Source organism: Dendropsophus ebraccatus, chromosome 6 (genome assembly GCF_027789765.1).
Source record: "Dendropsophus ebraccatus isolate aDenEbr1 chromosome 6, aDenEbr1.pat, whole genome shotgun sequence".
In the NCBI taxonomy this organism is placed as follows: domain Eukaryota; kingdom Metazoa; phylum Chordata; class Amphibia; order Anura; family Hylidae; genus Dendropsophus; species Dendropsophus ebraccatus.
The window spans coordinates 127,752,470-127,780,377 of record NC_091459.1 but is presented as its reverse complement, the minus strand read 5'-3'; the positions used below and the strand labels follow the sequence as shown (position 1 = coordinate 127,780,377).

General features: G+C 43.3%; 1 protein-coding gene across 2 annotated transcripts; it reads left to right on the top strand.

The window, feature by feature from the left end:
- Positions 1-27,586, top strand: LOC138796042 (cytochrome P450 2K6-like). Of its 2 annotated transcripts, none has more exons than XM_069975925.1 (10): positions 1-76; positions 6,163-6,355; positions 6,990-7,152; positions 15,096-15,245; positions 17,573-17,733; positions 17,958-18,134; positions 18,749-18,890; positions 24,403-24,587; positions 25,826-25,967; positions 26,871-27,586. In XM_069975925.1, the coding sequence occupies exons 2-10, from the start codon at positions 6,176-6,178 to the stop codon at positions 27,047-27,049; spliced, it is 1,479 nt and encodes a 492-aa protein (XP_069832026.1). In that variant the 5' UTR covers positions 1-76; positions 6,163-6,175; the 3' UTR covers positions 27,050-27,586. The 2 variants fall into 2 exon arrangements, with proteins under 2 accessions (XP_069832026.1, XP_069832027.1); XM_069975926.1 differs by lacking the exon at positions 1-76 and adding an exon at positions 4,148-4,218.
- Positions 27,587-27,908: the final 322 nt, after the last annotated feature.

The following is a 27,908-nucleotide window of genomic DNA, read 5'->3' as shown; positions in this document are numbered from 1 at the left end:
AGACGAAATAACTTGTTTGTCGCTCACTCTGCTGTGGTCTGCTTTACTGTGCAGTGCTGGATTACCAAGGAACCAGGTGATCTACTCTCATTACTCCACGGTGCCGTGGTTACACACACACACACACACACACACACACACACACACACACACACTAGAGAAGAGCACAACTGGGGCATGCTCAAGCCCGACCGTTCGGCATTTGATTATCAGTGAAAAAGTTGGATGCAGCCCTAGGGAGTGATTGAAAATAATGATACATCCTATAGCCTATGGCTGCATCCATGTTTTCCAGGCAGCCTTAGGGCTGCATACAACTTCTTCAGTCACCGATAATCAAATGCTGAATGGTCGGACTCATCTGAAACACACACATACGCTGTATACGGTATGTGACATGCACACCACCGTACACTAAACACACGCAAACACCACTGTACACTACTGACAGGACACACTTGCCCACATGCACTGTACACAACACGCAGAAAACTGTACACTACATACGAACCCCTGTACACAAAAGCAAAGGCAGAACAAGGGGATGGGAAGGGTTGGGGGGGCAGTTGCTCTTGCTCAAGGCAGTGCACCGGGGGAAGGGGGGGGGCTGCCCTCCTCACATCGCCTCTTTCAGCAACTTTATTGTGACAAAGGCTCTGTGTATATGGAAACCCTCACCACCAGCGTCTTGTCACTGAAAAAGCACAAGAAGGCATTTTTACTGTGTGTGGTTTTGGGGGGGGGGTTGATGGTGGAGAGTGGGCACAGCAAGGGGGAATATTATATATGGGGGTGGAGGTGCACATGGGGGGGGCATCATATAGGAAGGTGGGTTGGGGGTTGACAGCAGGGGACATTATTATATATGTGGATGTGGGGGCAAAGCAGGGGCATTATTACTATATGGAGGGCACAGCAGGGGCATTTATAATGTATGGGGACACAGCAGGAGGTATTATTACTATATGGGCCCCAACAGGGGACATTATTACTATATGGGGCACAGCAGGGGGCATTATTACTGTATGGAGGGCACAGCAGGGAAGCATTATTACTATATTGGGGCCAAGCATGGAAAATTATTACTGTATGGGGCCATAGCAGGAGGTCTTATTACTTTATGGGACCCAGCATGGAACATTATTACTTCATGGGGGCACAGCAGGGCCCTATTACTATATAGAGGGCACAGATGGGGATATTATTACTGTATGGGGGTACAGCAGGGGGAATTATTACTTAATGGAGGGCACAGCAGGAGGTATTATTACTATGTGGGGCCCAGGAGGGAACATTATTACTTGATGGGGGCACAGTAGGATGCATAATTACATCATGGGCGCACTGCAGAGGGCAATATCACTATATGGGGGCACAGCAGGAGGCATAATTACTTCATGGGGGCACAGCAGGGGGCATTATCACTATATGGGGGCACAGCAGGAGGCCTATTTACTTAATGGGGGCACAGCAGGAGGCATACTTACTTAATGGGGGCACAGCAGGGGCATAATTTCTATATAAAGGAACAGCAGTGGGCATTATTACTATATGAGGAAACAACAGGAGGCATTATTACTATATGAGGAAACAACATGAGGCATTATTACTGTATGGGGACACGACACAGCAGGGGCATTATTACTTTATAAGGGAACAGTAGGGGGCATTATTATAATATAAGGGAACAGCAGTGGGCATTATTACTATATGAGGGCACAACAGGGTGCATTCTTACTATATGGGGACATAGCAGGGAGCAATATTACTATATGGGGACACAGCAGGAGGCGTTATTACTATATGGGAACAGCAGGGGGCATTATTGGTATATGGGTGCACAGCAGGGAACATTACAGTGTTCCTACTCCAACCACACACACTTGATGATTGGCTCAACATGCAATTATGGCGTCTCCGGGCATTTGTGGCGTTAATCATCTCCCCCAGGACTGCTCTGCATAGCCGCCCCCTGCAGGGATTACTGACTTGTCATACTGTCAAGCAGCGGGTGATAAGCATGCTGGGAGCACAGGTAATAGTAACTGTACATATCCCAGCAGCAGTAGTATAGCTCTGCAGACCTCCCAACAGTCAGTCTCTTCTGTGCTGCCCCGGGATGTTTTGACTCTTCCTCCTCCTCCTCCTCCTCCTCCTCCTACTTGTCATACTGAGATGAGTGGCACTCCTTCCCTGCTATCTGCTTATGATTTTATCTGTTTGTGTACTTTTATGAAGATCCAGGGGAATATAAGGAGGGGGATGTATAGTGTCTAGCTCCATACACATGCACTGTGACCATGGCTGCATAGCTGGAAACAACAGAGATGGAAAAAAACACAGCAGCTTCTGGACAAAGGGCTGTGATTGTGTAAAGGCTACAGTGAGTGTGTGATGCCCAGGAGATCCTGAAGGGCATACTGACAAGGGGGAATGAAGAAAGAGCAGCCTGTATAAGATTCGATCATGTGCCAGAGCTGTCAGGGAGAAAATGGTCACCCTATAGTGTCCGTCAGGGAGAAAGGAAGGGGGGCCATTGTGTGCTGGGCTGGATCTAAGGCAGTGCCAGCACTGTCAACTAGATGGTGTGATGGATCCCCGGCAGCCTGAATACTTGGCCAGGTTACTGGGGCAGCGGGGGATTTATCGGTGCTATATACTAACCTGTCCTGTTCCCCTGCCGCTGTCGGATCCCAGTGTGCACTGTTTCTTGTGTTTTCATAACGTCAGATAACATTGCGCTTCCACCACGAATGGATGCTCAGCATAGACTCTATAGTGAGCGACTGTATACTATGGGATCGCAATATCATTGGATATTCTGTAAACACAGGAAGTGGTGCAGAGTCGGTGGCCCAGGATCGGGTAATGGGACAAGTAAGTATACATTTCCGACATGTCCATCGCAGCCCTGGCTGCCTGGCCAAGTATTCATTTTTCTTGGACAACCTCTTTAAGCCCTGGTGTCACTATAAAGGATGCATGCAGCTGCAGATAACCAATTATTACTGTATGGGAGCACAGCTGGGGGCAATATTACTATATGGAGGGCACAGTGAGGGCATTATTAGTATATGGAGGGCACAGCAGGGGGCATTATTACTATATGTAGGGCACAGTGGGGGCAATATTACTATATGGAAGGAACAGATATATTACTATATTGAGCACAATGAAGGCATTATTATTGTATGGGGGCATTATTACGATATGGAGGGCACAACAGGGGGCATTATTACTATATGGAGAGCACAGTGGGAGTATTATTACTATATGGGGGCACAGCAGGAGACATTATTACTTTATGAAGGGCACAGTGGGGGCATTATTACTATATGGGCCACAATGGGGGCTTTATTACTATATGGGGCACAGTGGGGGAATTATTGTATGGGAACACAGTGGGGGTATTTTCACTATGTGGGGCACAGTGGGGGCATTATTATCATATGGGGCACAGCGGGGGCATTATTACTATATAATATTACTGTATGGGCATATTGGGGGCATTATAACTTTATAAGCACAATGGGGATATTATTACTATATGGGGCACAGTAGGGGCATTATTACTGTATGAGCTGCACAGTGGGGGCATTATTACAGAATAGGGGCATTATTACTGTATGGGGGCACAGTGGGGGCATTATTACTGAAGACAATATTATGGTATCTTACTCAAATGGCGGTGCCATACTCTGCAGAGACAAGTTGCATATGGGAAAAGTCTTCATGGTCATCAGAAGGGGAAGAAAAGGGAGAGAGAACAACTCTGACTCTGAGGTCACCAGTAGTCACTAGCTGTAACTGTAATCACTTATACAGGCTGCAGAGCTCCTATATAATACTAGTAGCTACCACCATAGGGGCAATGTATGAGGGGAATATTGATTATACTTGGGTTTGCGGTAGATACGGTGTATGTTTTCATGGTGTGTAGGGATTATTTAGCCTTTGTCCAGTGCTGGTAGTGCATGACTATGCTATTTTAGCTTTTTGCACTGATGTTGTCATAGGTTTTTAGGTCATCCACCTTTGCTGAAACATTGCCCAGTTATCTAATCTCTCTGCTCAGCGGCTGCCAAACCATGGAGGGAACATTGCACCCAGAGGCAGTATAATAGGTAATCGGTCTCATCCATCTCATACTTGGAGCCAGACCTGACAAGAAGATTTCAGAGATGCACCTGCTCAGAGGACAGTGCGAGAGCTGGACAGGTGATAACGTGGGATAGGGCCACAAAATGGTATCAGGAAAAGCTAGCTAAGCCTCTACACAACAGACACACTACACACATATCCATGTACACTGGACACAACAGACACCACTTTACACTACACACATATCGTCATACAGTGAACCAGGACCAGACTAGGACTGAAAAGCAGCCCTAACACATAAACCACCCTACCAGCCTACTGCAGCAAATTTTGCTGTATCAGGTCACACTGCTCAACACTCTCTTAAAAAATGTAAAATACACAAAGAAAATAGTATCTTTCTCCTATCTATCTTATATTAACTGGGCAACATGAGAATTTTCCTCTATCTAAAGGGCTTACCATGCAGCTATAGCAGTGACCAAAGGTGGAGGTTAGGCCCCAGGCCAAATTTTAGGGTACACAGCTCTGCTCATCATTATTCGTAAGGACGGGTACCCTATCAGTCTTGGTCAACTGATAAGCTGAATCGGATGTATTCTCTTGTTTTCCTTCGCTTACTCAAATGGAGTTCATCTTCTTCATTAATAATTTGGGACGTGAAAATTTTCAATCTAGAAGTTTATAATTTGGAAAATAGTTTAAAATTGTTGTGTAAAGTATGGCCTTGCCCTTGTGTAGGGTGTGAGGGTAGTGGGAAGCATGCCAATATTTCCTTACATACAGTAACTTTAGTAGCATCTTGTTTATAGGATTGGGATAGCCCTCTGGGCCAGGGATTTTCCCTTTCTTAATCACTTGAAAAAAAATCACAAAAAGAATAATACACGAAAAAAAGGATAAAATACAAATAAAAAAACACCTATACACATGTTTCTGACTTTAACTTCAATAATTACTTTGGAAAATCTGTCTGTGTAAACATACCCTTATTCTGGAAAAAAAGAAGCCATTGAAAAGAATGAAAAAAATAAAATAAAATAATAATAATAATAATAATAATAATAATAATAATAAATCATTATAATTACTATAATAATAATAATAATAATAATAATAATAATAATAATAATAATAATTGTTATTATTATTATTATTATTATTATTGTTATTATTATTATTCCTTTTTTTTCAGCTCTAGGGGCCCTTGTTATTGTTGTCTTGTTCTTTTGACATGGCACCTTAGCTTCTTATATTCTATTCACATAGCCAATTGTGTGGCAGGAAGGTACAATATGTTAAAGCGTCACTGTCATCATAGAAAACTTTTGACATGTCATAGAGACATGTCAAAAGTTTTATCGGTCCGGGGCTGAGTGTTCAGACCTGTACCGTTCAGGAAAATTAGCTGGGAGAAGAGCACGCTAAGCACAGTCCTCTCCCCGCTCTGTGTCACGTGATCAGTCAGGCTCATAATGTAAGTCTATGGAGCCCGTCCGATTATGCTGACACACAGTGGGAAGTGGACGCACTGCACGTTCTCAAAATCGGTATGGGGCTGAACACTCAGACATTGACCGATCAAAACTTTTGACATGTCTCTATGACATGTCAAACGTTTTCTATGATGACAGTCAAGCGTCATTGTGATCAAGTTAACACAGGCTACATTTGTAGTTTACATGTGGTTTTGGAGCATAGCGATAAGTGGATAGGGGAAGAGAGCTGATTGCTGTGTGTTTGTTCTAGTTGGCAGCTTAGCCATGCTACCACAATAATAATTAAAAAAAGAAAAAAAAAACTACTTTACAAAAGCTTTGTCACATTTTCCCATTCTTCTTTTATTCTGGAATGTAATTGTACAACCCACAGCAATGTCCTTATGCATTTATTATGTTTTCAATCATGGGAAGTTCCTGGGCCACATATCAGTAATGACCAGACTCCTGACGCAGTTCAAGTACCCAAATGTTTTTTTTGTTTTTTTTTCCATGGTGGCAAAAGCATAGAAATGTAAATGGGGGTCCTTAACATAGTAAAAGTTTCCATTTTCCATTTTAGGACTGACGGAATCATGTTGCCCATTGACCCGGTTACGATTCTCCTTTTGATTTTATTTTGCCTAATTTTATTAATGTTTTTTCAACCAAAAAACAATCTGTACAAGAACTTTCCACCAGGACCTAAACCCCTGCCGATCATTGGAAACATGCACATATTAAATAAGAAGAGGCCGTACATGACTTTCCTAGAGGTATGGTTACACTATGCATATATACAGGTTTGATATATATAGAAATAGAATGTTTTTGTTTGTTTGTTTGTTTTAGAGTTTTTACCATATACTTTAAACCTTCAGAGGGTTTGGCCTGTGGTAGGGATGTGAAGCTTTGTCTCCCCAGCTGTTGTAGAACTACAATTTCTATCATGGCTGGCATGATGGGAATTGTACTTTTGCAACAGCTGGGGAGACAAAGCTTCCCCATCCCTGGTCTAGGGTGGACGGTGGCCTCCTGGCTGTACACCAACAGATTATATTAGTGGAGAGAAGGGTTGGGTGTTCACCACCAGCCCTTTTGTAAGCTGGCACCAGAGTTGTCTGGCGGAGTCTTACCCCTCACCTCCCCATACACATGAACATTTTGTCATATCGAACCTTCATGCGTATGGGAAGTAACGTCTGGTTGACAAACATTTGGCCAACAGTTAATGAAGATGTATGGCCACCTTTATAGTTATCCCAAAAAACTAATTCTCCAGAATTTGAATTATTTATTAATTTTTCAGATTCTTTGAATCTCTAATATTCCTTTTTAGTTCACCATCGTAATCCAATGTTTAATTTACATTTCCTGGCTCTGTATAATATGTTCCTTTTCCATTCCCAGCTCTCTAAGAAGTACGGCCCAGTGTTCAGTGTTCAGATAGGAAGTGAGAAGATAGTTATACTGTGTGGATACGAGACTGTGAAAGATGCCCTTGTCAACCACGCAGAAGAGTTTTCTGACCGCGCTCATATCCATATATTCCATGACGTAGCAAAAGGATACGGTAACTTTTGTCCTCTTAAAGTGTCACTGTCATTAAAATTTCCAAAATCTAAATCAACAGTAGATTTGAAATAAAGTAAGTTTGCAATATATATTCCTTATTTTTTAGTTTTCATGCTTTATAACAAAGCTATACTTACTTGTATCCAGGTCTAGTCTTGTGCTGGTTGAAAAATGAGACTAAAAGCAAGACGTCCCGGTCAGTACAGAGAGTCACGGCTCAATGTGTCCATAAATCAAATTACTTCCCTCTCTGTGAGCGCTCAGATGGCCAGGACTTCCAGCATTTAGTCTCTTTTTTTTCAACCAAAACAAGACTAAAAGCTTCTTTCAGGAGACTGGACCTGGATACAAGTAAGTATAGGGTTTTTTTTTTTTTTCAAAGCATAACAACAAAAAAAAATAAAATAAAATTGATGTGAATTGCTAACATGTTTTTTTTATCACATTCCCAGCTGATTGAGATTTTGAAAGTTATAATGACACTTTCATTTTTTTAACTTTCAATGTAAAAGAATACATAGTCACAATGTGAGTTTAGCTGATAGGGCTAAAACTAAGGACGTGCAAATGCTACCACTACTGTAGGGGGCACCAAAGTTTACATAGGACCTGAGCCTTTTGGCCACTATGAATCCTAATATAAATTGTAAGTTATATTGTACATAAAGGAGGAACAGTTTCTACTTTTGACCCAAGTCCTCCTACCTTACTTACCTCCCTAAATGTCCCATGTTTATATGTGTTAATCAGAACCCACATTGCACAGTATATTGTTTAATAAGTTAGTGCAATGTATTTCCTAAACATTTCTATACTCAATGACTTTTGTGCTGTTGTTTAAATGGGTACTGTAATTTTTGACAGGTCATAGAGATATGATAAAAACTTAAAGTGGTCATGTTGTAAATAGCCAGGTCAAGGTGTTACATGAGAGGAGGGAAAGTATGGGCCCTATTAGACAAAGTGATTTTTAACAATTAATAACTAACAATAAATGATCCCAAACAAGATTGTTTATCGTTAACATGAAATCATTCACCATATTAAAAAGAACAATAGTAATTTGTTACGATTGTTACTACGATCGTTTACTCCATCTGATCCTAGGAAAAGAATCAATCATTTGACGATTTTGAAGCAACAATTTGGTTTTTACTAACAATCCCGTTTAGAAAAATTGTTAGAAAATTTGTAAGAAAAAATTGTTATTGCGCTCGTTTTTAAGATCGTTTAAGCCCATCTTTCACATAGGGTGAATCTTTGAAAGACTGTTTACACGAAGCCATCTGCGAATTTTTAGCGAACGACAAACGACTATTTGAGAACATGTTAAAAGATCAAAATGAACGATTTCTCGCTCGTCGCTTGATCGTTTGCTGTGTGAACGATTATCGCTTAAATGGGATCGTTATTGCAAAAATTTGAACGATAATCATTCCGTGTAAACGCAGCATTGAACCCTATACGATTAGTGAACGAATGCAGAACTACAGCGAATGATTAGCAAACAATTAGCGAATGATTAACGCTTTTAGGGCCAGTTCTAAATCAACGACACACAAGCGATTTTTCGATCGATCTTCTGCACGAGACAATTAATAGGGCCCTAAAACTATTCCTCGATCACAGCATTCACGATATTGCAGTTACGTCCCATGTGGACATTTCAACCCACCACCACTAGTTTAAAACGTGGAAATATTTTGAAGTCTTTACGTTTTTTATTTGACACAAATTGCTTGCAAATTACAATACTATACGCAAAATAACTATTTTCTTAACTATTTCTTGTTTCTGTGACATGAGACTTCATGGCCTTGATCGGCAGAACACTTCATGGACCATCATTTCATTGATACAAGGTACTGAATAACCATGTTTGTCAATTATTTCCAATGAGTATTCGTATTACAGTGTCAGACCCCGAAAATGATTTATTCTTCCTGTTTCTCTGTTTCTGGGAATTCTTAAAATATCTGTTCACAATTCCCCTATGAGTTGCGCAGGGCGCAGCTACAATGGAAGGCCCCTCTCCGCCCATGCCCCATTCCTCTCCACCTATACCTTGCCCCCTTCCACCACTAATGTCCAAGTATTTTACAGTACATAATAGTGTCTCAACATACCTCTTTCATGCTGCCTTAACCTGATTGGGCAGCATTAAAAAAGGTGACTAGTTCCCTGTAAATTTAACATATACCATATATCATGGTAGTCATGCATAACTATACTTTCTTCACCAGTACAAGGTTATCTTTAAAGGGGTACTCTAGCAGAAAAAAAAACCTTTCAAATAAAATGGTGTCAGAAAGTGCCAGAGATTTGTAATTTATTCCATTAAAAATATCCAGTCTTACAGTACTTCTCAGCTGCTATATGTCCTGCAGGAAGGAGTGTATTCTTTCTAGTATGACACAGTGCTCTCTGCTGCCACCTCTGTCCATATCAGGAACTGTCCAGAGCAGCAGCAAATCCCCATAGAAGACCTCTTCTGCTGGGGGACGGAGCCTAGCTGCCTATGGAGAAGCATACGTTTCTCTGTGCTCCTCTGCCAACCTCGGGTCTTCACATCACAAAGTGGAACCGGACACCCCAGAATGAGCAGAGCTACCAGAGACAGGCACAAGGACACCCCTAGAACCCCTTGAGTGAGGAACCTGCAGCCCGACATGGAGAAATACCTCAATAAAAGGTCAGCCTCTCCCGCCCCGGCCGGATCTAAGATGGCGCCGCCGGGGAAGAAGCAGCCCGCGCAGACCCGCGACTCTGATAATGATAGCTTGGGCGACTATTCTGAGACGGGGGAAGATGCAGAGGCCGGCCCCGTCTCCAAAAGCTTCATGAGGAGGTTAGTGGCCCCGATAATCCGTGAACTATCAGACCTACGCCACGATGTCCAGCACATAGGCCTCAGAGTGGAACAGGTAGAGACTCAGCAAGCGGACATTATCCGCCATAGTGCCGTGGTGGCGCAAAGCCTTAACTCTTATGGTGCCTGACTGAATGAGGCTATACTGGCCATAGAAGATGAAGAAAACCGCAACAGGAGGAAGAATATTCGCCTCCGCGGCATCCCTGAATCATTTGCCCACGAGGCCCTACCACAGATTGCGGCCTCCATATTTGCAGACTTGTTGGGCGCTGACAGAGCTGAACCGATAAAAATTGAGCGCATACACAGGGCCCTGCGCGCCAACCCAGCCCAAGGCGAACCGCCCCGAGACGTCATCTGCGGCTTGCTGGCCTACCCTGATGCCGCTGCTATCCTCAAAGCAGTGAGAGAAAAATCACCCCTGACGGTAGAAGGATTTGATTACCAGATCTTTCAAGACATCGCTGCCTCCACTCTCAGTAAGCGACACATGCTTAAACCACTGCTGGACGCTCTCCGGTCCAGAAACATCCCCTTTCGATGGCTATACCCGTTTGGGCTGGGGATCATGCAAAATAGTAGAATGCTGACAGTCCGCACGCCATCTGACCTGGACGCGCTGTGGACCAAGCTAGACATGGAACCGCTGGACATCCCCTCGTAGCTTCCAGTGCCTCCGTTATCGGACCTACCTTCACTGCCTGACCCTGGTGTTTGGACGGTCAAAGGCAAAACCAAGTCTCCACGACAGAAGAAGGATCGCTGCAACCTGGGAGATGGCTGATCACCCCTTGGATGCTCTGCAGTGTACCTGCCTCTGATTTGCCTGTTCTCCTATACGTGAGACTCTGTTACTCGGCTCTCCAAGTTCATTTCCAACTGTGTTGCTTGTTTATGGTTGATTTTCCTTTTCAGTAACAGTTACCCTTTAGTACGATTCCACTAGCCTGGCTATATAGCTTTATACCCCATCACACCTTTGGTTGGTAGTAGTACTAGGCCCACGGTTGTGCTTTCTACCCCACCCCCCACTTGCCGCCCTGCTCAGGGGCCTGGTTCTGTACTACTTTTTCTAGTTACCTGTGGACCCTTCCCCCGGTTCATGTTGCACTATGTAAATAAGTTTGTTACCTTTGTTATTGGCCTCCAGACTGAGCAGCCTCTTACCCTCCCTCATCGGTGAGGAACAAGCGGATTTTGTACCCTAACACGAAGGTAAACATAATACGAATAGGGTGATAGCTGCCATGCACTTTGCCAAATCTACAAAGACCCCATTAGTCCTTCTCGGCACAGATGCCGAGAAGGCCTTTAAAAGAGTTAACTGGCTTTATATGAAACACGTTCTTTTGAAATTTGGTCTACCCCCTCTTTTCGTCTCTGCTATCTTCTCCTTATATTCCTCCCCTTATGCGAAACTAAAAATAAATGGTACCCTCTCCCCAATATTTCACATAACAAACGGTACCCGTCAGGGCTGTCCCCTATCCCCCTCCCTTTTCATTATGGTTATGGAAACTCTTATACAAAGAATCCGCTCTGACCCCAAAATCTCCGGCCTCCGAGTAGGCTCCTTAGAACATTCCACGGCTGCCTTTGCTGACGTCCTTTTAATATTTCTCTCTAACCCCAAAACCTCTTTTCCAGCCCTGATGGATATTTTTAATGCTTTTGGTCAAGTCTCAGACTTCAAAATTAATTACTCCAAGTCTGAAGCACTAAACGTCTCTGCCCCCGCCTCCGTGATATCCTACTTGAAAGCCCACTTCCCCTTCCTATGGCCAGACAAGGGCATCAAATATTTAGGTGTATTTATCCCCCCTAACCCCTCTCACCTATTCACTGTTAACTTCCCGCTCTTACTCTCTAAGATCTCCTCTCAGCTTAAGAACCTCCAACTTCCTTTTATGTCCTGGGTGGGGAGGAAGAACTATCTGAAAGCCTACATTATGCCACAGCTCTTGTACCTCATTCAGTGTGCCCCAATTCACATACCTAAACATTACTACACTAATGTGAGGAGGACTTTTTCCCGCTTTCTTTGGCGCTATAGCAAACCCTGTATAGCCTACGACAAACTCACCCTTCCCAAGTCTTATGGAGGGTTCGCCCTACCTGACCTCAGAAAGTACTACGAGGCCTCTCACTTGGCTAGATGGCTTTCCCTAGTCCGAGCTGCTCCCAACCCCACTAGGCCCCCCCAGATTGACTTAGAAATATCTCTTTTATCCTCTTCCAAGGAACTGTTGCTTTGGAACCCACTTTTACTGAGCCCAGCTTCTCTACACGACTGCCCCTTACTGGCAACTACCCTTTCAGTTCTCAAAGACCTGTGTGGGCGGGCTGACACCTTCTTCATCCCTTCCCCGCTTACACCTCTCCACCTTCTACCCGCTCTTCACTCTAACTCTCTTACCCCTCCACCACCTCTCTGGAAGCATTTATCTAAGCACCGCCTCAGAGACCTGTTCAGCCAACACAACCCTCTAGATGTGTCCACCCTGCTACCCGCTAAGCACTTCCAATCTCAACATATTCAGAACCTTTGCCAGACCTATGTTTCATCTACCCAGAACCTGAGGGGTACCAACTGACTGGAGAGGCTAGTACTATTCCCTGAAAACCCACTGAGACCCATCTCTAAAATATACACAAGTCTCATCTCCCCTCCGGACGACCCATTACCGAATTGCCTCAGTGACTGGGAACGAGAATTGCAGACCTCCTTCACAGCAGACCAGGCCAAATTCATGATGATTCATTCCCACGGTTTCTCCCCCTATATCCGCATTCAGGAATCCTCATTCAAACTGTTCTCTCGCTGGTATAGGACCCCGGCCTTCCTATTTGACCATGGCATTACCCCTAATGACCTTTGCTGGCCGTGCTTGAAACATAGAGGAACCTTATCTCATATATGGTGGTTCTGTCCACTCATTCGGCCCTTTTGGGACCAGATCTTAACATTAATTGCACAACTACCAGGTCCCTCCTTGGACATCACCCCTGAACTGGTCCTATTGTGGACACCTTCCGCCCACTTCTCTCCTAAAAGAGAGAATCTAGTTACGCAGCTACTGGCTGCAGCTAAAATGCTGATACCCTTATACTGGAGGTCGACTCCCCCCCCCCCCCCAGTTACCAGGTGTATAGAGAAGGTTGAGGACGTTAGGCGCTTGGAGGAGGTCTGTAGTTGGCAAACCATTTCACATGATAAGCACTCCGCCTTTTGGTCCCCTTGGACATCTCTACTGCAACAGCACCATAGTCCATCCTCATCTCAGTAGTTTGCTCACAGGTTCAACCCCATCCCCCCCCTCTAGCCCAACTTGCCCACTGTACTCCAGTTCCCCCCCCCCACCTTGTTCCTTCTGTATACCTTTCCCCACCCCCCCACCCCCGACTGCCCTTAGGCTCACCCCTGTACCGGCACCCACTGAGTGTCACCCCAATCCATGTATACTTTGTTTACCTGTATGCTTGTGTGGCGGGTCGGGGAGGCCCTCTTTGTTTTCCTCCCCTTATATTGTGTCTTATGTTTATATGAAAAAATATGACTCCAATAAAAAGAGATTTGATAAGAAAACCTCTTCTGCTCTGGACAGTTCCTGACATGGACAGCGGTGGCAGCAGAGAGCACTGTATCAGACTAGAAAAAAATACACCACTTCCTGCAAGACATACAGCAGCTGATAAGAACTGGAATACTGGAGATTTTTTAATGGAAGTAAATAAAAAAATCGCTGGTACTTTCTGGCATCAGTCAATTTGAAAGAAATTTTCTTTTGCTGGAGTACCCCTTTAAAAACAAGACATTTTGTGTTGATATACAGTAAAATTTGGAGCCAAGGAGAACAAAAAGCATATGCACAAATAGGTAGCACATCACAAAAATACTTTATTACAATATAAACATAAATACAAAAATTCCACTAAATAGATAAAGCAGGAGTATAGCAAAAAGGGAGACAAACCCCAATAACACTCTACTTTAAAAACAATTAAAATGTCCACATAAGTCCGGCCGGTGTACCGGCAAGGACTATTCAACCACCCTGACCCAGGACTGTACGACCATAATCAAGAATATAACCAACCTGCCTAGGCAGAGTCCCTATAACATATCCCTATAACAACACCACAATGGTATATCCATATAGGTAGGACAGTACAAAGTAGTCACCATAACAGTCCTAGAAACGTATGGAAAATGGGTCAGGTGGGAAAGAGAAACCCCACGCGTTCCGCCGTCCAGCGGCTTCCTCAGGGATAACCCTGAGGAAGCCGCTGGACGGCGGAACGCGTGGGGTTTCTCTTTCCCACCTGACCCATTTTCCATACGTTTCTAGGACTGTTATGGTGACTACTTTGTACTGTCCTACCTATATGGATATACCATTGTGGTGTTGTTATAGGGATATGTTATAGGGACTCTGCCTAGGCAGGTTGGTTATATTCTTGATTATAGTCGTACAGTCCTGGGTCAGGGTGGTTGAATAGTCCTTGCTGGTACACCGGCCGGACTTATGTGGACATTTTAATTGTTTTTAAAGTAGAGTGTTATTGGGGTTTGTCTCCCTTTTTGCTATACTCCTGCTTTATCTATTTAGTGGAATTTTTGTATTTATGTTTATATTGTAATAAAGTATTTTTGTGATGTGCTACCTATTTGTGCATATGCTTTTTGTTCTCCTTGGCTCTTTGTCTTTTATATGCATTGGTTTAGCACTCCTTTAATTACAGCGGTGCCCACTGGTTCTATATATACAGTAAAATTTGGACTTGTTCCCATTATGTCCATCTCTGGGGGAGTTTACTCGGGTGAAGTAATAAAACACCAGAGAGAAACTAATGTCAGAACTGATTTTTTTTTTGTCAATGGGATCATTCCTGACCGCCGACCTGTAAAAGAGCTGGACTGAGCTAGAAACTTAATAGTAAAATCTGTCCTGCAGCATTGTCCTGTCTGGCTATGAAAAAAAAAATGTGAACACTGATCTATTTTTGCATTTGTTTACCATTGTAAATGACCATAAATTATTTTCTTTTGTCAACCAGTTTCTTCCCAGGTGTTCTTTTTTCTAATGGTGAGAACTGGAAAGTGATGAGAAGATTTACACTCTCAACCTTTAGAGATCTGGGGATGGGGAAGAAAACCATTGAAAACCGGATCACTGAAGAATGTGACTTCTTAATAAAGAGGTTTAAGTCGTATGGAGGTGAGTGGGACTCTTTTTCCACAGTTGACTATTATTAAAACTGTGAAACTTTTTAGGTAAGGTCTCCAAACCAGAAGATAAACGAATGTGGTTTACAGCTGTGTTGCGGCCCCTTTATTCTAGAAATTGGTGGTCAACACAGGGCTCAGACCCCGACTGATTACAACTTCTGATATGTCTCAGTGTCATGTAGGAGATTTAAAAAAATTAAAAAATAAATAAAAAATGAAACCAGGCCTGCTGCAATTTCTAGATTATGAACACATTTGAAGCCACAATTACAAATACAACACAGGATAAAATGTAAATGAATTCCGTAATTTTTTTTTTAACAAACAGAAAAAAACAAAAAACTCACAAATAGTAAAGTAAAATAGTATACAAGTTTGTTACAAGTGCACATTGGAAAAGTTTGATATGTGTAGTGCGCTACCACAGGTGGCTCCCTAGGTTTTATACCACCCAGGTAAAGTAAGGCTGCATTCCCACGTTCCGTCATACTGACGGATTACGGACGTGGAATGCATGTACCGGAGTCCCCCCGCTCCCGGACAGCATCTGTTATTAGATGCTGGGAGCGGGGGAGACTGTATTCATAAGCGCCGCTTATGAATACAGTGTCCCCCGCTCCCAGCATCTAATTACAGATGCTGTCCGGGCGCGGGGGGACTCCGGTACATGCATTACACGTCCGTGATCCGTCAGGACCACGGAACGCAGGAATGCAGCCTAACTCTCTTAGGTGTTACACCAAGTACTGTGCGCTGGGATTTCCACTCCAACCACTAAGTGTCTCACTTCCCATGTGCACAGCTGCAGTATATGGGAAAGATTAAAGTTTCACTGTTGTGAGTTTTTTTTTTTTTTTTTTCAGAAATCAATAGTACAGGCGATTTTAAGAAACTTTGTAATTGGGATTTGGAATTTTTATCATGAAAAAGCAGTTTGAAACTCTCCCTCTGTCTTCATTGTTCTCCTATGGAGAGAGAAAAATAAGAAACCAAAACAGGACAACAAAGAGTTAATTAAAAGCTACAGCACAGGCTCTCTCCTCTGACAGTCACTGCTGAGCTATCTGACCTCTGAATTGCACTCTGAATAGCTCCCCTGCTGAGGAATCCTTTGTTCTCTGTTTTCTGCTGTTGACATTTCTGCTCCGTCTCTTTTCCCCCCTCCCCTCTTCATAGAGCAGACAGGATGGGTCTGATTGAGATTTCCTGATTCTGAGTAGTGGATGACAGAAAGGAGAGAAGGGAGGGTGGACCTGGGAAAAGGATTTTTAAATGCAGATAATGGCATATTTGCCTGATAAACCCAATTACAAAGTTTCTTAAAATCGCCAGTACTATTGATTTCTGCAAAAGAAAAAATCACAACAGTGACACTTTAAGCTATGTTCTTGTTTATTAACCTAACTGTGTTTAAACTCTGTACACTTCTACACTGTCGATCACCTACACTTCCTGTAACATGGTGCTATATAAGTTAGGGGCTTCCTGTCAGTCAATGAGTTCTATTCCAGTCAGCAGTTTTGCAGTCTAGTTGCAGGGAGAGACAACAGCAGTTATGCGCTGCTAGACCCTAGCAGTGGGGCAACAGGGAAACAGGACAACCCTTGTCTATAACGTGGATCTCCTAAGTCAGGACAGTCCCCCCCCAAGGGGAGGCACAGGGACTGATCCCCAGTAATGCAAAAGTGCACTAAGCTGAATTACTTTACTGACACTACGCTCGACAACGTGCGGAAACCTTTGCTAGTTAGCTCCACCCAGAGACCAGGACCTAGCACTTGTACTACCTCAAAGGGCAGTTACTAAACTTGAGTAGGAGAAGTTCTTTAAGATTCTAAATTTTCAACACTCATCCCGGCAGAGTACTGTTACTGATTAGACAAGGACTCCTATCCGGCCCCTACACTACCTTTGGAAACAAGTTCTTTAGTGCTTCAAAAACATGGCCCCTTTTCCCCCACTCTTGCCTCCAGATTGGGTGGGGTTTGAAACTCAACTGCATTGAAGTAAATGGAGCTTAAAGGGGTTATCCAGTGCTACAAAACATGACCACTTTCTTCCAGAGACAGCACTGCTCTTTTCTCCAGTTTGGGTGGGGTTTGCCATGAAGTGAATAGAGCTTAATTGCAAACCATACCTGACCTTGAAACAAGAGTGGTGTTGTCTCTGGAAGCAAGTGGCCATGTTTTTGTAGTGCTGAATAACCCCTTTAATTGCAAACCACACCTGAACTGGAGACAGGAGTGGGGGGGAAAGGGGCCATGTTTTTGTAGCGTTGGATAACCCCTTTAAATGCATATTTTGTCAAATTCTCAGGAAAACCATTTGAAGACAAAACGATAATAAATGCAGCAGTGGCGAATATCATTGTCTCCATATTGCTGGGTCACCGCTTTGGCTATGACGATCCGTTGTTGTTAAGGCTAATGGGATACTTCAATGAGAACATAAAGCTGTTTGCATCCCCAATGATCATGGTAAGTTCTTTTACATTACCTACAAAAATACAATAATTCTACTTGCTTGGTCATGTTTATTCTAGTCTAAGTATTTCCAGAGTTGTCACCTGCTTCTTGCTGTACCTGTTGTCAGACAATGACTATATAATGAATTTATTAATAATAATAATAATAATAATAATAATTATTATTATTATTATTATTATTATTATTATTATTATTATTATTATTATCCTTTGCAGTTATATAACACTTTCCATTCTGTGGTTCGCTGGTTACCGGGAGATCACAAAAAAGTGAATGAAAATGCCTTTGAGACTCAGAAATTTATTCAAGAAACCTTCACAAAGCACAAGGAGCATTTAGATGTGAACGATCAGAGGACGCTTATAGACGCTTTTCTCGTCAAGCAACAAGAGGTACTGAAAATAAGCCATTGTTAACAAATCTATTGGAAAATACACCATTGGGTTACATTATTGTAATGACCCTTAATATCCAAAATAACCAGTGTGCAGCACAGAGAGCAAAGCTAGACAGACTAAGGGTCCTATTCCACCGGAAGAGCAGGACCCAATCAACAACGTAAACAAGCGCCGATCTGCTAGATCGACGCTTGTTTTCTTGGCCTATTTCACGGCCCCGATGATCATGAAACAAGGGCTGCAGGGACATCATTACCCTTACGATTTTAAGCTGATCGTTCTCTGTATTCCACGGAGCGAAAATTGGCCGAATCAGGCAGAATGGGGCCTATTCGGCCGATTATCGCTCCTGTGGAATAGGCCCCTTGGAGTGACTCAATGATTGTGGTACTTGCTCACAGGTATCTGGGCCCATATTGACTGCATCCCACAGCTTCTGGAAGATCCATTGGTGGTGACTACTCCAATGTAGCGTATAAAGAGACCCAGTCCAATCATGAACTTTAAACAAAAAAAAGTTACAGTACTTGAAATGACCTTTACCTTTTAGGACCTCTTTTTAGGAATAATTTACATTTTTTCTAAGAAAATCATTCTAATTATTTCAGGAAAAATCTGAATTTGCATCTTTCTTTCACAATAAAAATTTAACAATGCTGGTCAGCAATCTGTTCGCTGCCGGGATGGAGACGACCTCAACCACTCTACAATGGGCTGTTCTTCTAATGGTGAAATATCCTGAGATTCAAAGTAAGGAACTGCTTATGATTCAGATTAATCCTGGGGTTCATCACCTCCTAGAGATTATAGGAATTGTCCCGCGGGTGTGCGTTCTGTACTGTGCTGAATAACACCTTTGGGGCAACGCTGTATGAAATCTTCATGCAAGGTGCGCGCTCTGGCCGGTATTGCGTTCAACCGCTTGCACTGTGTATCCCATTTTGGGCTGGATTGTGATGTCCCAAGTTACAGGTAGGTAGGAGGGACATACAGCCTCAACATGTTTCGGAAGGCCTCCTTTGTCAAGCCTCTTTCATACACTGGATCCATAGTTTGATGTTGTTTGTGTATGCAGTCTATACAACACTTATAAGCAATAGCACAGATCAGGAAAACTATAACCAATTGATACAATACAGTGAGAAGAACAGGCATCAAGAGCTATGGGTGTAAATGCCAGGGTATCATGCATAGAAGCTGTTCTGTGGCCCAGCAACTATGAAGATAAGCTGCCGTGTGTCTACACAAGAAGCAGCACTATTCCTGGTTATAATTTATCTTCTATATGGCATTTTTTTTTTTTTTTTGTCAGATCTGCAAAATCTGTCATTTTCAGTTTTTACAGTGGGCGGGAGCGCCTGTTCACACAGAGGAGGAGATCCTGCACTGTCTTTGTGCTGTAGTGAGCCGTTTAAACAAGGTATAAAGCCCTGGTGAGTAGGCGTGATTGAACAGCAGAAAAAGCTAGGTTCAATCAAACTCGAACCTAAACGGGCCTTCTACATTTGATTGCTGAAGCCTTCATGGTCCGTGCGGAAGCAGGAGACATGCCGGGGACCGCCTGGAATTCAGAGATTCAGCCTAGGTAATAGTCCCCGGGATGTCTGCTCCTTCCCCACGGACCATGAAGGCTACAGCAATTAAATGCAGAAGGCCCGGTTTGGTTTGCTTTTTCCGCTGTTTGATCAAGCCTACTGGTGAGGTCTGTCACTTACAGAGCTGTCTCTGAGCACTCTCTCTCTCTCTCTCTCTCTCTCTCTTTCTTTGCTGTTGTACCCAGGCCCTACCACTAACATCCTGCTTCTCCTTCCAAAGGCTTGTCTTGCTTGTAACTTGATCTACCACACAGCAGTAGAATACAGTTTGGTGGTGGTGGTGTGTGTTTGGGGGGGGGGGGGGGGTTCTTGGGTAGAGATGGAAGTGCAGTGTCCCAGAACACGCAGACTACTACTCCTATTATGCCCATTTCTATTTCTGTGTCAATGCCTGTTCTGGTAAGTGTTTGCACTGCAACTGCTGCTGGTTTTCCCATGGTATTCTCTGGTTATGTGCATTCTCATGTGTATTCTCATGTATTCCTGTGTATAATAACATTGTACAGTGGTATGCAAGGCCGTGCCAGTGCCCTGTAACCATGGTTCTTCCAATGGCCGACTAGCCCTGGCCAGGAACAACCATGTGACCTCCCACTTCCTCCTAACAAGTTAGTCTTCCCCCTGCTTCCAAGCAAGGAGGGTGTGTATCGTCCCTCTCCTACCTCAGAGGAGTTGGGCTTCTTCTCTGCAGCTCCCACTTCACCACTAGAAGTGTGGATCAGGTGCTCTGCTATATTCAAGTCTTCGGCTGTATCTGCCTGCTCAAGTGTCTGGAGTCTTCTCTCTCATCTGGGTGTCATTCCGTTATCTCTCCTCATCGCTACAAGGATTCACAGCAAGTATTACTCTCAGGCTAATCCACCCAGCAACGCTATCTCTCTCATACTCCTACTCCCATCATACGGCACGTATTCTCACAGCCTATGCAGCATCACTCCTGCTTTATTTGTCAAAGCCTGCTATATACCCGGTTGCTACCGGACAGAACTGTTTCTACTAGTTACCTCATCTATAATAAAACAGCTGTTACTGAACCCTGGCATTGGTTCCACTAACTGGTGCCCTGACTAAGTGCAGCGAGGAATCGCACGCCCATCATCACCCGCAGATTCCACAGCTGTGCCGCCCTCAGGCCTATACCGTGACAAGTATACACCCTGCAGCTGCCCCGGTTATTGCCCGCTCATAACAACAGCACTGCGGAAGTGGCCCCCAGGGGCCAGGGCATCGCAGAAGATGCTTCAAAAAAGAAGGAAGCATTTTGTCTGATAATATATATTACAATTGATATTATTGATATATGCAAAGTTTGTTGAAACAATGGTGCCTAAAAGTATAACTATTATTTACATTTTCATTGCAGAAATAAATAGTACAAGCGATTTGAAGAAACTCTGTAATTGGTTTTATTAGGCAAAAAACCTCTTTAGTCAAAAAGCTGTTTTGCAGCCTCCCCCCTCCTCACTTCATTACAGAGGAGCAAAGTAAAGACAGATTTGCTGAACCCATTATAACCTATAGAGGGAGGAGGGGTCAAGGGGGATGAGTGAGCAGGAAGAGGACAGAGCCAACTCTTACAGTTTGGAAACTGTCTGGTACATAGAATGCTGGATTCAGAGATCAGAAAGCTCAATGTTTATCTGGGAGCTTGGTGAGAAGATTGCAGGATGTAGCATAGCTCTCTAATATATATTAGCTGCTTGTCTCTTCTCTCTGTGCTCACTCATCCCCCTGAAACCTTCCCCTCTCCAAAGATAATGGGCACAGAAATCCTGCTTCTTCTGAAGTGTGTGTGGAGGGAGGTAGGAAAACAGCTTTTGAGTACAACAGGAAACTTTTCTGCTTAATAAAACCTCTTAAAGAGTTTCTAAAAATCGCTTATACTATTGATATTTATTCATATTTAAAAAATTACATTTAAATGACAGTTCCGCTTTAAAGGGAATAGTTTCGCTGCAATTCATGTTCCAAACCGCTGACAATGTTAGATCACTATTAGGTCAAAAAGACACATTGTACCTTTCATATATACGTTTGTGTTTCCAGAACATAGAAAAATACCTTTATTCTATAGAAAAAAAAAGTCTTCACCGATGCTTCCCCAATTTTCTGAAGTGCAACAAGCTGTAACACCTCCTTACACCCTCCTCCCATACCTTACCCTGCTTGGGACTCAGCTTCCAGGTGTCAATCATGCAGGAAGGGGGAGAGAGGTGGCATTCCAGCTTTTAGCATATTAGGAGTTTAGGAAAGCCTCTTTGACTCTTTATACCAGTCTATCCCTCCAAGTTATCATGTCACTGATTTTCTCACTTCTGGCCCAGGCTACAGTATATCCCAGGGGATATATTCTATACCAGAGGGTGTAAAAAAGCCTAGGCCAGAATATATCCCTCCAGGTCATAATGTTATCACTTCACTGATTTTATCTCTAATTTGAGCAGGAGGAGCTTTTTATGGCCTGTGCAAAATTTTACGGTGGTTGCGCAAGATCAGTATTAGATGCAAGTGCCTTGATACATCTTGCACAATTTTTGCCTAAGTTTTTCGCAGTAAATTCCCCCCCCCCCCCACAAAAAAACGGATTGAAAAACGCTTTAAAACTTCTTCTTTTTTTTTTTTGTGTACACAAAAACACGGTGCACTAAAAAAAAAGATGCATTTGTTTTTTTCATTATGGGAGTTAAAGTGACACTGTCGCCCCTTTTCTGTATGAGGACCTCTCTGCTGTAAAGTCTAAATTCTGCAGTTTTCATACCTTACTTTATAATAGATTTCTTGGTGCTTGGTCCAGTAAAAAATGCTTTTTATCGCTGGTGTATTGTGCCACCTGGGTGGGACTTCATGGTCTCAGCGCCACTTAGCCCCACCCACAGCACCACCCTTGTTCCCTGCCCCTCCATGGCTGGCCCATTCCAATGGCCCTCAAGGAAATCTAGACGATGATGATGTAACAAGGGGCGAGGCCTACAGTGCTGTTGTGGGCGGGTCTAAGTGGTTAAGAAGCTCCGCCCAGGTGATGCAATCCACAGATGATAAAAGATCACTTTATACTGGAACAAGCACCATGACGTATGAGATAAAATAAGGTGTGAAAATGGCTAAATTTTCCCTTTACATCTGTGTAAAGTCATAATGCAAAAAGGGGGTGAGAGTGTCACTTCAATGGAAAAACTGATCAAAATGGAGGCATAGAAACGCATCCTTTTTTTTCCATCCATTTTGCGCAAAACAGATGAAAACATTGCCAAACATTGAAAAAAGGGGCCGGCAATGGGAACTGATGTAAAATAGCGCAAAACCCTTAATAATTCCTGCACAGATATTTATGAAGTGCACAAAATTACCTTATTAGTCACAAAAATAAATAAATAGTGCAAACACAATGATAAATGTCCCCGATGTGTTTAGATTTTTAAGATTTACATCAGCCAGCTTCTCACTAAAGTCACCAGACAAAGCTGAATCCCCAATAAAATGTTTAAAAATTAAGTAATTCTAGTGTATATCACTCAGTGCTACTGATTTCATGGGGGTATAAAAAGACCTGAGGGGGTATGAATTGGCCTAGGCCAAAATATACCCCACGGTGTAATCTAGCCTAGGCCATTTTAACACCGGGTATAGTCTGGGCTGGGGGTATACTCTGGGCTGTTACACCGGGCAGCATCTGTGATAAGGTGCTGGGAGCGGGGGAACTGTATGTATATGCGCCGCGCTGTAATGACAGCGCCACGTGGCTGATTCATTACAGCGCGGTGCATATGAATACAGTTCCCCCGCTCCCCGCAGCTTATCACGATGCATGCCCGGCGGGGGAGAAGTCAGTTACATGCATTCCACGTCTGTGTTCCATGCAGAACACGGAACATGTGAATGCGGCCTTACAGTCCTGGCCTGACATGGGGTCAGATAAACTGAACTGAAAGTTGTCAAACTCAGTTAGGCTAGGATTTGTGGCTATATGATAGACTCAGTAATGCATCTTTATTACACTTGTTTGCAACCAGCCTTAAAGCGACTCTGTCCCCAGAATCTGACCCCCCAAACCACTTGTACCTTCAGTTAGCTACTTTTAATCCAAGATTTGTCCTGGGGTCCAATCAGCAGGTGATGCAGTTATTATCCTTAATAACAACTTTTAAACTGGCAGCCCCGTGCCCTTTGGCCGTGGCTTAGTTTGTTTATGCATTAGGCTAGCACTACCTCTCCGTCCCTCCTCCCCACCCTCTTCACCATTTTTCCTATTCCTCTGCAGTGAAAACTATACAGCTGCTTAAGGATCCAGCCCATGTGCCGTGCTCACACAGGTGAGGAATAGGAGGCAATCTGCCTGGAGCATTCCTAATGATGAGGAGGGTGGGGAGGAGAGACAGAGAGGTTGTGCCAGCCTAATGCATACACAATGTTAGCCATGGCCAAAGGGCAAGGGGCTGCCAGTTTAAAAGTTTTTCTTTTTTATGACATCAACTGCTTCACCTGGCGAACGGACTGAAGGACAGATCTTGGATTAAAAGCAGCTATCTGAAGGTACAAGTGGTTTTGGGGGGGGGGGGTCAGATTGTGGGTACAGAGTTGCTTTAAAGGGATTACTGGTGTGCTACAGTAAAACACTATAAAGCCTACGGAGAGTTAAAAGAATTTACTGTTTTTCCCCTCCATGGCAGAAAATGTTCAAAATGAAATAGAAAGAGTTATTGGGTCTTCTGAACCACAACTAGAGCATCGGAAGAAAATGCCGTATACAGACGCCGTCATCCATGAGGTTCAAAGATTTGCCAATATAATTCCAACTAACGTCTCCCATGCCACCACCAGGGATGTCACATTCAGAGGGTATTTTATACCAAAAGTAAGTACTTTTTTTTTTTTTTATAAATAATGAATACATTAAGAAATTGGGAAAAATATAATATATCTTTGATACTACTCTTTGAAACTAAAGCTAATCATTTAAAAGTTTAATCAAAGAAAAACAAGATTCCCGACATAGTTCCCAATCAACGCAGTGTGATTGGGATAAGCAATAAGCGCAGTTTGCATAGGAGTGTGAATTGAAGCCAACTTAAAGTGACTCTGTACCCACAATCTGACCCCCCCCCCCAAAAAACAAAAAAACAAAAAACAAACAAACACTTGTACCTTAGGACCTTAGGATAGCTGCTTTTAATCCAAGATCTGTCCTGGGGTCTGTTCGGCAGGTGATGCAGTTATTGTCCTGAAAAACAACTTTTAAACTGGCAGCCCTGTGCCCAACAGTCAAGGTTTAGATTGTATATGCATTAGGCTGGCACACCCTCTCTGTCCCTCCTCCCTGCCCTCTTCATGATTAGGAATGCTCCAGGCAGATTGTCTCCTATTCCTCACCTGTGTGAATACTGAACTGGATCGTTAAGGCACCTGGGCAATGTTCAAACAGGAGTAAATGTTCCAGTGGCATTCCTAATGATGAAGAGGTTGGGGAGGTGCAAAATTAGGGCACAGATACTCCCGTAGGGCATGGGGCTGCAAGCTTAAAAGTTGTTTTTTAGGACAATAACTGCATCACCTGCCGAACGGACCCCAGGACAGATCTTGGATTAAAAGCAGCTATCCGAAGGTACAAGTGGTTTGGGGGGGTCAGACTGTGGGTACAGAGTCGCTTTAATGGGATCAGAATTGGGTGATCATGATGGTGCTCTGCCTCATGGAGATATAGATATTGAACAGTAGATGAAAATCAGGCGGCACTCACCAAATCGAAGGAAGATCATTTATTGTGGATACAAACAGCGATCAACATTCATATGAGACAAGCAACATGCAGGGGCCTGTTGCTTGTCTCCTATGAATGCTGATCGGTGTTAGTATCCACAATAAATGATCTTCCTTGGATTCGTTGAGTGCCGCCTCATTTTTCATCTACTGTTCATTAATCATTTAAAGGGGCATTCTCATCATAAACTGCTGTATATGTATTATATCATAAATGCTTGACAAAAAAAGTTCTACATTTATATTAAAAAATATTTTTATAGTTTCTAATAATTTTTGTGTTTTTTTTTTTTGAGTGCATATATGGGATTTAGAATCTTGATGACTATTTTTCAGGGCACACACGTCATACCCCTATTGACCTCTGTCCTGCGAGATGAGGCCCACTTTGAGAAACCAAATGAGTTTTACCCTGAGCATTTTCTTGACTCCAAAGGGAACTTTGTGAAGAAAGAAGCATTTTTGCCATTTTCAGCAGGTAACATAATGTAATAACTTTGTCTTCTGGTAGCAACTGTAACAGCTTGGGTCATGGATCCACTATATTATTGCTAACAGTGATGTAAGCCACACCAGGAAGCAAAATCTAAAGCCCCTATTACACGAGGCAACGGAGAGGAGCAAACGAGTGCTGTCAGCACTCGCTTGCTCCTCGTTCCCCGCTCGATGCCGGCGCTATTACATGCTTGCTAGCAGTGGCGGGCGAGATGCAGCTGGAGACATGTAGGCAGATAGGAACACAGCACGACTCACAGCTGGAACGACAAGCAGCAGGAACGATGGGTAGGAACAACACGCAGGAATCATGGAGAGCTGGGACCACACGCTAAGGGAAGCATGCAGAGGCTCCAACAAAGCAAGGACAGGACAGGTGCAGGTATTCATAGTGTAGCAGTGTTTTATGTGCAAACCAATCAGCCTGGCGCCAGATACACGCTTCCTGCGAGATGTTATCACAGTAATTACCTCTACTGTTCCTTCTATGGACGCTATGCATTCAGCAGAACACAGAGAGGTGTTGCAGGCCTATACTGCACTCTACAATGCACCCCTATACCATTTTAGCCAAAATGTGTCTTGCAAATTACAATTACAGTACCTCTAATGCAAGCTTCAATATATGGCCTGTCTACAGTATCAGAATATGTGCCCATAAGCTGGTTATAATTCACCACCATGACCACCAAGAGCCAGCCATAACCTATTGAAATGCATTATTAGATTTTTGCTCTCTATACTACCAAGGTAGCCCAAAGCCTCGGTGGTCCAGATGAGAGAGAACTATATGTTAGTCTATGTGTGATCACATGTCAAGATGTATAATAGTTTATACAAACAAATGAATAATTGACACATTTTGACTATTTTGATTTTCCTCCAGGTAAGAGAAGTTGTGCCGGAGAGAACTTGGCCAAAATGGAGTTGTTCCTCTTCTTTACAGCACTAGTGCAGAACTTCACACTTAAGGCTCCTCCTGGTGCTGAGTTGGATCTAACTCCAGATGTTGGTTTCACAACACCACCTATGCCCCATCTGATATGTGCCATACCCCGTGCCTAAGCCTACAGTGGAATTATAGTGAATGAATGTACCCATCCCCCCCCCCCCCCCCCCCCCCACACACACACACACACACTTTCTTCTCCTTCACACTTGGGATAGGCGTGGGGGGTATTTTGTTATTAAGTTGGGTATGGTAAAACAGTTATGAAAGAAAGTATATTATATTTTGATATTAAAACGACTCTGTACCCACAATGACCCCCCCCCCCCAACTACTTGTACAATTGGATAGCCGTTTTTAATCCAAGATCTGTCCTGGGGTCCGTTAAGCAGTTGATGCAGTTATTGCTGAATGATGATGCATCACCTGCTGAATGGACCCCAGGGCAGATCTTGGATTAAAAGCAGCTATCCGAAGGTACAAGTGTTTTTTTTTTTTTTTTTTTTGGGGGGGGGGGGGGGGGGGGGTGTTCGGGGGCAGATTGTGGGTACATAGTCACTTTTAGTGCGATATAGGATGCACAAATGTTTTAAGTAACTTGGATCTGTATTTTAATTTGTGGAAAATAAAAAAATATATAACTAAAATATAAAGTATTAGAAGTTTGATGCAGTACAAAGTGATGCACTCACATCATAGCACCTGCCTGTATCATGCTACTGACTGCATAGCCCACAGGCTAGAAGAGGGCTGTAGCTTGAATGTTTCTCATGAGAATAGGGTATGGTGAGTATTAGACACATTGTTAAAGGTCAGTAAGGGGCACTGTAACAATATGCAGGGGGCTATTACTTTGTGCAGACACCAAGGTAGAGGCTTACCCTGTGAATACACTAAGGGGATACTGTCACTGTGCAGAAAGCACTATTACGGTGTTGATGCTTCTAAGAGAACACCACTGAGTCACTGATTCTG